Source organism: Eretmochelys imbricata, chromosome 9, assembly GCF_965152235.1.
Source record: "Eretmochelys imbricata isolate rEreImb1 chromosome 9, rEreImb1.hap1, whole genome shotgun sequence".
NCBI lineage: Eukaryota > Metazoa > Chordata > Testudines > Cheloniidae > Eretmochelys > Eretmochelys imbricata.
The window spans coordinates 99,864,274-99,876,740 of record NC_135580.1 but is presented as its reverse complement, the minus strand read 5'-3'; the positions used below and the strand labels follow the sequence as shown (position 1 = coordinate 99,876,740).

The following is a 12,467-nucleotide window of genomic DNA, read 5'->3' as shown; positions in this document are numbered from 1 at the left end:
GGGCATCACAGAAGTTATGCGCCCTCTGTTTGCATTGGCTGGCCCTCGTGTTACCAGAAATGTACAGTAAGTGAACTCGTTTCTGGGGGGAGGGCTGCACCTCCCCTTGCTAAGCCCAGCTGTCTCCCACGGTCAGCTGGGGCTGCCGAGGCCTAGGACTAGAATCAAGGGCTGCGAACTCCGGCCCTTCCCACGCTGCTGAGTTGAGGGGGGAGCAGAGGGATCCCAGCTGGAGCTTGGTTAGATAGAGGAGCTCCCATCACAGGAAAGAAGACGAGCCTGCGGGTACCACATCCATGACTGGGGAGACAGGCAGATCCCAGACTTGCTCTGCTCTGTCTTATTTCATCATTTTCAAAAATCCATCTGTGGGGAAGGGGAGCGTCTGACCCTGACTGCAGGAGGAGAGCAGCTGAGGGGCTGTTCCCCTCCACGGCTAGAAACACGTTCACTGCAGCTTCCTGCCCCATTGCATTGGACGAGCCGGCTTGGGCAAAGGCCTCCAGGGAGGTAAAGAATCAAATAGCCAGTATGAAAAAACACATGGTTGTGTGGCTGCAAAGATAGATTTTCATGGGCCACTGGTCACAGGCTGATTTAGCCTGCAAAGACCCCCTGTGACGGTCTTAAATGTTATACATTCTTAGCGGGTTTGTTTCATTTTCAGATACACTTCTCGCCTATTGGAACAAAATATCACCCCATGAGCTGATAAATGTCCTCGTACTTTTGGAGTAAGTATCAGGAGATTGTATCTATGCTTCGAAGTGTGCATGATACGTTTGTTATATAACATAGGTAGGTAAAATGAAACCATCCCTCCATGCACTGCACACGGTACATGCTGCTCCGTTCCACACGAGATGCAGCTTACCAGGAGGTAGAAAAGTCTTTTGGTATAATATTGCATCACATGAGGAATGATCTAGGATCAGCCATTGCAGACTGTAGGGTAACAGGTAGCCCCATGAGGCCAGGCTGGCAAGCTGACTGTGATCAGCACTGATTCTGTGCGAAGAGCGTTCCATTGCATAAGAGCAGAGAAGGTGATCGCATCAAAGGCCCTGGAAATACCAGCACGGTCTCGCTTTCTATTGTGTCTGGCGGCACAGATGGGTGAGTAGATAGGAGTGTGTTTGGAGGGGCTGAGGGCCTACATGCTGAGCACAGGTTTAAAATACAGACACCCAAACCCACGCACGCAGACATGTACTGGTTAAAGTGAAACAGCTCGGTATCCTTCCTGACATTTACAATGTTTTTCTTTCTAGAGTCTGTTTATTCCACTTCAGATACGCAGGGAAGAGAAATATAGCCAGGTATAGTTCTCTTTTTGCTAGTGGTTTCTTCCCCCACCCCACCTGCCCCATGGTGGCTACATGAGAATGAACAGGGGAGCACTCATGTCCAGTGCGGAGAGGGAGCTGTTGGAGAGCCCTGCTCACCCCGTCCAGGGAGAGGAAGTGGGGGGCTTCCTTCCGCTTTTAGCAGAGAAGGGAAGCTACACTTCTCTCAGTGGTCTCACTTTTCCTCCGGCTCAGCAGAGGGCAACTTCAGCTCTCACTGGTAAAGCTCAACTTCCCAGCCGTTTGTCTGATCCTTCCAGCCCTTGGCTGAGATTTATTTTTATAGATTTCTGCTAGAGTGAAGCTGCAAGCTTTGAAATACAAGTGGTGGTTCTCAGTTCACACATCTGGCTCTGGGCCTGATGCTCGGAGGTGCTGCAAAGCTGGTTATTCTCTAGTTTTAGGGACACACCTGCCGGTGGGGCTACTTGGCACAGTGCTCCATTGGGCAAGCAGGGACAGGCCATCCCTGTTGGTTTTTTTGTTGCCTGCCCCAGGTGCCACTTTAAGCCCTCCTGTGTGTTGGCATGAGCTTGACAAGCAGATTGGACTCAGGTCTCCCTGCTTCACACTCCAATGGTAATGATGCCAGCCCAGTGCCACTGGCCCATCCCAGTCTGCATCTTGGGTTTTCCTTTCAGGGTTCACGATGCCTGGTTATCAAAGCATGTTGGAGTTGACAGGAAGTCGCAGACAATGCCTGCCCTTCGCAGCAGGGCTGGCCTCATGCAGGCCCGGCTACAGCACCTGACCAGCTTGGAAAGTTCATTTACGCTCAATCACAGTATGTACAGAGACGGAGCTGGTAACGTCGGTTGATCGTATTAGACGATTGCATGCTGCCACTTGTGACATCACTTCCCTTTTGTTGCGTCAGGCTGCTTGGCTTTGCATCTTTCCACTGATCCCCTCGCTTCCCTGCAGCCCTTTGAACTGCGGGGAGTGGCAGGGGCTTCAGGCCAAAGGGTGTGTTAAAAATCACCCCTGTTTAGTCTGTAGATGGAATTTTCCTCTTCCAGTCTCGCTTCCGTGTCCTGGTTGCCAGTAGGGACAGGTGGTGCTCTGGTGTCAGTGAGCAGAACAGACAGGAATGCTGCATCCTGCATGGCGTTTGGCCATTCGCCCCGTGCAGATCCCCAGCACAAGGCCAATGCCAATGGGGCTTACGTGGGATTTAAGTGGGGTATAGGCCTTGTATTGGCCCTTCTTCATGTGGGTGAACTTCACCCCTCCCCAATGAGAGAGCCTGCCCCGCTTCTGCGCCAGGAATCCAGCTTGGAGAGGCAGCTGTTGGAGGGGAAGTGCTGAGGGAAGTGGCAAGAGGCCACTCACAAACTTCCCTCCGTGTGGTGATGAAGCTGCCCTTGCCTGCTGTGGGTAAGGTGAGTACCTGCTGCATTTAGGTCTCAGGAGGGCTGGAGTTATAACCCTGTGTGTGCCTGAGCTCCACACTTGCATGTTGTTCTGGAGGGTTCCATCACTTTCCTTTACTTCCTGCTCCAGATGCTGGCACTTCAGAAGCAGACATTGTGCACCAGGCCTTACTAGAAGGCAATACGGCCACAGAAGTTTCCCTAACAGTCCTGGACACCATTTCTTTTTTCATCCAGTGTTTCAAGGTGAGCATTGAAATCAGCATTGTCCTTTGGTGTATTGCAGACCCCCAAAACAGTGTCAGTTTGAAAACCTTGCGTTAGACTGAACGCTCTCACATGTAAATGTGCTTTTCCTTTCCGTTCACGATCATAAAGACGTACCACACAGAAGTATAGTGCAAAGAAGGAAAACCCAAGCTGAGTCTTAAGCATTTATACGTTTATTGACAGAGCTAGTTCAATAAAGTGAGTAAATGTATCCGGCTAGTAGACATGTTTAGGAATTCAAACAAATAGTAAAAGCCAAGAACTCACGCAGAGTATTGCCTATGCTTTGTGTAGTTGGTCAAATACTTCTCTGGGGCCAGATCCTAGCCCATGTAAAAAGTGCTACACAACTGTACCAGGATGTCTGTGATACAAGCTTGTTATTTTTTTAAGAGGTGTGGTGAGAGACATAACAGATAAGTGGTTCAGCTTTTGAAGTGACTTCTGCAAATGTGGTAATATCATTTGACTTTTTATCTAGTGTAGAAAACAAAATCTCTGACCAAATAATATAGCTTTAGGGGGACTTCCCATTTTTCTACCATCATTTGTCTGTACTTATTTACCCAAGTCGCTGTAGAGCTGCTATTTGTCTGGCTTAAGAAATAGCATATTCTGTTAGGCATGGGTATCCCAGTCACTTACAGTCCTTCGAGTGCTTGCCCATGTCGATTCCATTCTAGGTGTGCGCATGCCCATGTCCGCAGCCACCAGAGGTTTTTGGTGTAACTGTATCTGTAGGGTTGGCTGTGGCGCCCCCTGGAGTGCCGTGCTCATGCGTTGGTATATTAGGTGCCACTGGCTCTATGCCCCCTCAGTTCCTTCTTACCGCCCGTGGTGGCTAGTCGGAGCGCCTTTCCCTTGCCTAGCAGGGGTTACCGGTTCTTCTACTTCAGCGGCCTGTGTCCGACTGATCTTGTTGGGTAGCAGAAAACCCTCCACCAGAGTGACCTGCCTGGCCAAGTGGAAAAGGTTCACATGCTGGACCTTGGACCAGGGTATCCGGGCCGAGCAGGCCTCACTGCAGGCAATCCTAGATTATCTTCTGCACCTCAAGCTCCAGGGGTTGTCCCTGTCTTCAATCAAAGTCCACTTGGCCGCTCTTTTGGCCTTCCACCCTCTGCTCAAGGGCAGGTCAGTCTTCGCGCATGACATGATGGTTTTTGAAAGGTCTGGAGAGTCTCTACCTGTACGTCAGGGATCCCATCCCTCCCCTGGGACTCAACCTTGTGCTGTCAAGGCTCATGGGTCCCCCCTTCAAACCTCTGGCTCCCTGCTCTCTTCTTCTCTCCTGGAAGGTTTTGTCCCTGGTTGCGATAACATCTGCCCACAGGATCTCTGAGATCAGGGCACTACTTCGGAGCCACCCTACATGGTGTTCTACAAGGACAAGGTCCAGCTGTGGCCACATCCAGCATTTCTGCCCAAGGTAGTTTCACAGTTTCATACAGGCCAGGATGTATGCTTACCTGGCTTCTTTCCAAAGCCTCATAAATTGGAAGAGGAGCACAAGTTGCACGCCCTGGACGTAAGGAGGGCACTTTCCTTCTACATTGACAGAACTAAGCCATTTCACAAGTAGACACAGTTGTTCTTTATGGTGGCAGACAGGAAGAACGGTACCTGGCCCAGGTGCTGATTCAGGATATCTGCAGGGCCGCTACCTCGTCCTCCATCCACACCTTTACATCTCATTACATGCTTACCTAGCAAGCTCGAGAGGATGCTGTCTTTGGCAGAGCAGTGCTGCAAGCTGCAAGACCGTGAACTCTGAGCCCACCTCATAGAATCGTAGAATATCAGGGTTGGAAGGGACCTCAGGAGGTCATCTAGTCCCACCCCCTGCTCAAAGCAGGACCATTCCCCAATTAAATCATCCCAGCCAGGGCTTTGTCAAGCCTGACCTTAAAAACTTCTAAGGAACTTCTATCACCTCTGTAGATACTGCTTGTGAGTCACCTAGAATGGAATCGACACGAGCAAGCACTCGAAGAAGAAAAAACAGTTACCTAACTTCTGTAACTGTTGTTCTTCGAGATGTGTTGCTCATGTCCATTCCATTACCTGCCCTCCTGCCCCTCTGTCGGAGTTGCCAGCAAGAAGGAACTGAGAGGGTGTAGGGTTGGCGGCGCCTAATATACCAACAGATGAGCATGGCCCTCCAGAGGGCTCAACAGCCAACCCTATGGACACCGCTAAGGCAAAAATCTCTGACGGCTGCACACGTGGGCGTGCACGCACCTAGAAAGGAATGGACATGAGCAACACATCTCGAAGAACAACCATTATGAAAGGTAGGGAACTGTTTTTTTGAGGCACACACGCTGGGTATTTCTGCAGAATGAATTCTCTCCTTGCTTTTCAGAATCAGCTCTTAAACAACGACGGCCATAATCCACTTATGAAAAAGGTTTTTGATATTCATCTCGCCTTCCTCAGAAACGGGCAGTCAGAAGCAGCTCTGAAGCACGTCTTCGCTTCCCTGAGAGCTTTCATTAGCAAGGTAGGTGCAGAGGTGACGCGTGAGGTAGTCCTGTGCCCCCGAACCTTTACATGGTGCCTCCCGCCCCTACTGACGCTTACGAGATGTCTCTGGGTAGGTGGGGCAGCTTTAAAGGTTCCGGTTAGAATTCATACAGGCCGGGGAGCAGGAGGGGATGGCCCTACCGCAACCTTCACTGCCGGCCTGCACTGCTCGGGGGAACCTTTTAAAATAGAGATTCTTAACTAATGGAACAGCAAGGCCAGATGAAGTCATCTAACTTTAAACAGCGGTCAGCAATGTACGGACACTCATCAGGGCTGGGTAAAATAACAGGGACATCACCAGGAGCTAAAGAGGCTGTCCTGACTCTGACTGAATGTGCACAAGTGTGGGTCAGAAGTAACTCCATTGACCTCTGCGGTGTTCCCTGGGTCCTGTAAGAGATCTGTATCAGTCCCACCAAAACGTTGCTCTTCCTTGAAGCATTTGTGCCAACAGGCAGTGTTAAAATGAGTTATCCGCAGGGGTGGGTCTAGCACTCAGGACCTGCTGCATCTATGGGAGGTAGCATCATGCTCACTTTCTCCGGCAGCTTTTTCAACATTCCAATAGTTCTGTTTTGCACAAAAGCAGCCCAAGGTTGTGTTTGAACACAGCAACTTCCTCCCTTCCCAGCCAACTGTTATGCAGTTCAAATGAACAGGCAAATCCACACCTGCCCTACTGGATCTCCTGAAGAGATTCCAAAACCCTGAGCTCCTGGAGACTTTCCCCAGAGCTAAGGCCTTATGCCCATGGGTTCCAAAGCAAAGTGAAAACTACGGTGGGCCAAGTTCCTTGCTTGTGTCCATGAGAGCAACTCGTTGACTTCAGTGGAGTCTTGACCATCTACAGCAGCTCTGAATTTGGCTGATATATTTTCAGAGACTTGCAAAATTATTTTACTGAAGTTTTCTCATTTCCCCTGAGATATGTTGCTTCTGTAAAATGAGATACAGGCCCAGTAGATAGTATCTGCAAGGAAGTGTTTTCTCTGCTAGCTGTACTCACATGGGTTCAAGCATCCTTCTTCTACCTCTGTTAAACTTTAAAGGTCATTTCTAACTGCAGAGTGACTATAAAGTGGCCAGGGCAATTGTCTCTCAAAGACGGGTACAAGGTTGGCTTTTATGTTTGCAAACTTGTTATGGGATCTGAAAGTCCCAGCATGTTGTTTTTGGTTTGCGCACCATCACCAGTAACTTTTTTCCCGCTACGGTGTCCATTCCATTGGTTGTAGCTCTGCTGCAAGTTGGATGTGTATGTTCCCTCCTACTTTCACACTTCCTCTAGTGCAGAGATAATGGTAATGAAGCAGGAAAGAGCCTCCTGTCATGGTGAGTTTGTAAAGGTAGTAGTTAGGAAAAAAATCTTTTTAATTTCACCCATACTAGATACATGTTACTGCTTGTCTCAAAAGTCTTCCCCGCTATACTAAATTCAACTGGGCAACGTGACAGGGAAGAGACAGAGAACAGAATTGGTGTGCGAAAACTGAGCTCACGCTGTGCTTAGTTGTTTAAAAAAAAGAGGAAGAAGCAGCTCTGTTTCTTTCCTTAGTGGAAACTCAATAAAAATCAATTATTCTTAATTGTTTATACTCTTGGTTGCTGCCAGTCCCTAGGTTGCTGGGGAGAATGCTGACATAAAACACACATCTCCTATTCAGGAGTGGTCCCAAAATGAAGGGTAGTGAAGGAAACATGGCTTTTAAGGGGCTAATTCACTTGATCCACAACAGGCTTGATTCTCTACTATGTCCAAGTGGAGCTGAGAGGGAGGATGAGGGGAGCTGATTGCAGATCCCTACTCCCTTGCTGTAACTTAAAGCTGCAGGGGAGCAACTTTAACTTTTGTCACTGGCAAAGGTCCCTGAGAACTTCCTGCCTGCGGAGAGTCAGGAGAAGCAGAGACCCACTCCACCATGCCCAGGCTCCATCTTTCTCACCCCTTGGCCTGGCACTCTTCCTCCCTCTCCTTATGCCAGGTGGGGGCAGCTGGCACAGGAGGCTTTTCCCACAGCACAGGGGAAATTCTCTGGCCACTTTAAGGCCACCTTGGGCTACTCGTCTATTCAGGCCCAGCATGGAGACACTTTCTCCATGGATGTTGTTCAGACGTCCCTCTATGGGGCATCAGGGATGCCATGAGCTGTGTGCTGCAAGGCAGAACCCCACTGGACCAAAGCATTCTGAGCTGGGAGCCCCGTGGCACTTCTTCAGCACTTCCAGACATGAGGATCTAGATGCCCCTCTGCCGACAGGCACTCCGAACTCATTGGGGCAGCAGCGCCTCTGAAGTCAGTGGATCTAGGACAATTTACACCCACTGAGGATCTGCCCCATAGATGGGAACAGCCAAGTTACCCCCTTTCTGGGGGGAATGGGTTCTCTTTGTATGACAGAGAGCTGCCTTCCCACATCTGACATGCTGGAGGAGTGACTGGCGAGTATTATAGACATGGAAAAGACTCTAAACTCTAAATCTGATGAAGTGAGCTGTAGCTCATGAAAGCTTATGTTCAAATAAATTTGTTAGTCTCTAAGGTGCCACAAGTCCTCCTTTTCTTTTTGCGGATACAGACTAACATGGCTGCTACTCTGAAACCTAAACTTTCTGTGTCAGCCAAAGACTACACATTCCTGCAGGTCTCAGGGTTGTGTGTGGAATAACGCCATGCCTGTGGGCCAGAATCAATTCCTAATATAAATACATCACCCACTAATCCTCTCATCCCGCTGTTGACTTAACTTGATCGTAGGGGAACTGCCTAGTAGAAATGCTTGAACTGTGGTTGATCTTCTGCCTTTGGTAGTGGAAGAGGGCAATGCTACCTAAGCAGCAGTTAATCTTTAACCATTGGTTTCTTGTGTACACACTTTGTTAGTTCTTTGCTGTTACACTGGTGTGTTTTTTCTCTTCTTCCCAATTTTTTTTCCTTAAAATGTTGATTTTGGCCAAAGACAATGAATATAAGGCTTATTTGCTGTCTCGCTCACTATAAGCTATTGTAATTATTATTTGTGTTACCAACTCAACGGAAGAGATCTGCCCCGTGCATAGGAGGTCAGAGCTCCCCTACCAATGGTTCAGTCTGTCGTAGAGTAGAAAATATTTGATCTTTCAGTTGTTGACTCTTCTTTGACAAATAATGCTACGAGGCAGTCGCAGTCCCTGGTGGTGCTGATATTACCATTTACTTGATCAAACTACAAAATAAATCAAACCTCCTCTTGTAAGCTGAGCAAGTTGCTCAGAAATCATGTGGCGGCAGAAAGCCTAGAGCGCCACAGCGACATCCCCCCAGTTCATTTCCTCATGGACATTTTCAAAATGTCTGCCCAGTATTCTGGCCACCGAATACAGCCTTTAACAGCGCTCACAAGTCCCCATCCCTTCAGCAAACTACTCTGCTCGGATCCACCCGCACACCCCAGGGTGTCCCCTCTTCCTCTGCCAGGAAGAGCAAGAGAAGAGACGAGTCCGTGGCATTCCCCTGAATTGGCGTGAGCCGGGGCACTCGGCCTGAGGTGGTGAGTCAGCTGCTGAAAAGGCTCAGGCCGACGGCAACGCAGGGTGCATCTACGGAACAGCCGGGCGGGTGCTACCCAGATGGACACGCACTAGCTCGGCATTAAAGGTAGCAGTGCGGCTGTAGTGGCATGGGTGGAGGCTCAGGCTACCCGCCCGAGTACAGCCCCGCCTGATCCTTGGGGAGTAGACTCAGGTGGCTAGCCCGTGAGCTGCACCGCCCGGCTGCTCCGTAGATGCACCCTCGCTGGGCAAACCCCCTGACGCTTTGTCGCCTAGTACGGCAGCGTTTAACGTCTCCGTGATGTCTGGGGGAACGACGCCCCCTGAGAATACGGCTACACTGCAGTGGAAACCGCCCCACACTGAGTCTCGGAGCCCGGGCTGTGGGGCTAAGAATTGCAGAGTAGACATTCGGGCTCAGGCTGGAGCCCAGGCTCTGGGAGCCTCCCCTCTCATGGGGTCTCCAGGCCTGAACATCTACTCTGCACGTTTTAGCCCTGCAGCCTGAGCCCAAGTCAGCTGACCCAGGCCAGCTGTGGCTGTGAGGCTGGTTTTTGATTGCAGGGTAGGCATACGCTGAGCATTTGTGCGTGTTCCAGGCCCACAGACAAATCCTGCCCACTCCTCAGTGACTATCTAGCCCTCACCATTTGCACGAGGAAGATCCTTGTGCCACCCCCGAGCTCGCCTCGTCTCTGAAGCTGCCCTGCTGCGGTTTCCTTGTGGCGGGCTGGAAGGTAGCATGCATCCCCCTTCCCCCTGTCCTTCTTCCAGGTCATTTCCCTGCTGCGACCCTGGTCCCACCATCAGGCCCAGTGAGTTCTGGGAAGAAGCAGATTGCAACTCCTGGCAGCCAGCAGAGAAGGCTTCAGCCACAATTCACTCTTATTTAGAGATTTGCTTGGATTACAAATGTCCTAGCTGCTGCTATTCCTCTCCTGCTGCTCCACCTCATTCTCAGTGTAGAAAATATCTGAGGAGATATACTTCTTCCTCAGGAGAACAGTCTGTGTTTGTTTTAACCCTCATCCTGCCCTTGCCTACTGCTTCCTTTGCCTGCTAGCTCCGTTTGGGGGGATCTGATGGAGATTTCAAGCTCTCTAGGACAGGATGTGTCTCATTTGTGTGTCTTCAGAGTTCCACACAAAGTCAGGGCATTCTATAAACATTCAGCAATTAAAAATAAGCCCCTGAAATTCATTCCCACGAGTATTTATAGAAGCCAAACACCAATCTAGGCCCATTTGCATTGAGACGTGAAGACAAAGCATGGGCCTGCATGTGCACGTGTGTGTGTGTGTGTGTGTGTGTACTGGGTGTGTTTCACAGGGGTGTTTTTTTTAACATTGGCACACTTCTTGTTAAGTTTCCCTCAGCATTTTTCAAAGGAAGGGTGACCATGTGTGCAGCCTTGTGCTATGAGGTCCTGAAGTGCTGCACCTCGAAGCTAGCCTCCACCAGGAATGAAGCATCGGCACTCCTGTATCTTTTGATGAGGAACAACTTTGAGTTCACTAAAAGGAAAACCTTTCTGAGAACACACCTGCAGGTCAGTGAAAGGTGAACTCCTGCACAGAGGTGCACCTCAATGCTTAATCTCCAGGTCAATCCTGCAGACAGAGAATGTGTCCAGCATGACTCTGAGCTTCAGCATGACAGATTAAAATATTTACACTTAGGACCTAGCTGTCATCCAGCGCTTGTCATCAGCAGATCTCAAAGCACTTTACAAAGGAGGTCAGTGTCGTGCCTCCCCATTTTACAGCTGGGGAAAGTGAGGCACCAAGCAGGGCAGTGACTTGCCCATGGTCACGCAACAGGCAGGGCCAGGAGTAGAACCCAGAACTCCTGGGTATTATGGGGATTTATCAACCTCAGCCTGTCCTGTTCTTCAGGGAGTCTGAGAAGGAGTTTGACTTTCTTTAAGCAGGCTAAATCTTGCAGTCCTTATCTGGTCAGAAATCCCATTGATTCCAGTGATTTCCCTGGGAGTTTGGTCTAAGTCGTGATTTCAGGATTTGGCCCAGGGTCCTTATGGATGAAATACGTTTGCTGTTAGGGTCAGAGATTATTGATTTTCAGAGTATGCTTACAAGGCTCGCCTCTTTGCCAAGAGATGAGTGAAGAGAACGGGGGTGATTGTCCATGGTCAGGTGGGAAAAGTCCTGCCTGTTGGATTGGGGGAGGAATTCTTCTGGGGGGTTGTTTCTGGCTTTTGTTGTATTGTTGTTTTCAGTCATGATAAAAGCAGCCAGAATAGCAGATGGGCTACAAGCTGTTATAAATCACAAAAGAGATAAATATAACATAGCATCTAATAGCTACGGCCCCAGGATTTGTTGTCTGTTCTAGTCCTAATCCTCGTCCTAAAAATGTGGCACACTGAGAGCAGAACTATGTCCTGTGGTGTAATGATCATCAGATTTTGAAGAGTAAACAAGGAAATGAGACCGGTTATGATTAAGGTTATGATTTAATCATGAGTATTTTAAATAAAAGTAATGAACAGGTCACGGGCAAGAAACAAAGAAACACAGTCCGTGAGCTGCCCATGACTTATTCCACAAATAACCCTGACTGAATCTTGGAGGGTGGGGGGTGGAGCCCTGGTGGCCCATGGCACCAGCTGTGGGAAGGCAGCCTTGGGGGGCCCACAGCACCAGCTGCTGGGGGACCTGCTGCCACTCAGGCCACCGCCAGGGGGGAAGCTACGGGGGGCCAGCCGCTGCTCCAGCCACCCCAGGACTGCTGCCAGGAGCCACCAAGCTGCGGCTGCTCCCGCCGCCCCCAGGACCACTGTTCAGGTGGTCTCCTGGGCCACCCACATTGGCCGCTGCTCAGGCGGTCCCCGGGGCCAGCTGCCCAGAGCAGCAGCCGGTGCAGCTGGTCCCGGGCCTCTCCAGCAGTGGCTGGTGCATCTGGCTCCAGGGCCAGCTGCTTGGGAAGCCCTGGGGTCAGCCACACTGTCTGCTGCAGAAGTCACGGCGGTCGCAGACACTGAGCCCTAGTTACAATTAATTGTATTCATTCTATTTGAAAGATTATTGACTCACAAACATCTTTTTATACAATTGTGACAACAAAGCACATGGATGAGAACCTGTCCCTTTTCCAACAGATAATAATTGCAGTGAGCCAGTTAATAGCAGATGTGGCACTAAATGGAGGATCGAGGTTCCAGGAGTCACTATTCATTATTAATAACTTTGCAAACAGTGACAGGCCTATGAAGGTAAATTTGATGAATTAAAACAATAAGTTTGCACTACCACCACCAAGTATGTGGTCTGGGAAATATACACAGAGATTGTAGTTAAAGAGTGAATGTTATGTATTTATACTATTTACTCCTGAAACCATCTGCCAAACTATGTGTGTTGAATGAGAGGAAACAAACATTTTGGCTGCAGCGATTTGAGC

At 49.6% G+C, this 12,467-nt stretch overlaps 1 protein-coding gene across 4 annotated transcripts in view; it reads left to right on the top strand.

The window, feature by feature from the left end:
* DOCK11 (dedicator of cytokinesis 11) overlaps positions 1-12,467 on the top strand; it is a 130,168-nt gene that overhangs the window by 91,777 nt on the left and 25,924 nt on the right. For all 4 annotated transcript variants that reach the window (XM_077825958.1, XM_077825955.1, XM_077825957.1 and 1 more), the window contains 7 exons: positions 668-734; positions 1,272-1,319; positions 1,988-2,130; positions 2,850-2,965; positions 5,355-5,492; positions 10,414-10,596; positions 12,166-12,279. In XM_077825958.1, coding sequence (XP_077682084.1) covers positions 668-734; positions 1,272-1,319; positions 1,988-2,130; positions 2,850-2,965; positions 5,355-5,492; positions 10,414-10,596; positions 12,166-12,279 — 809 coding nt within the window. The remainder of the gene's footprint in view (positions 1-667; positions 735-1,271; positions 1,320-1,987; positions 2,131-2,849; positions 2,966-5,354; positions 5,493-10,413; positions 10,597-12,165; positions 12,280-12,467) is intronic.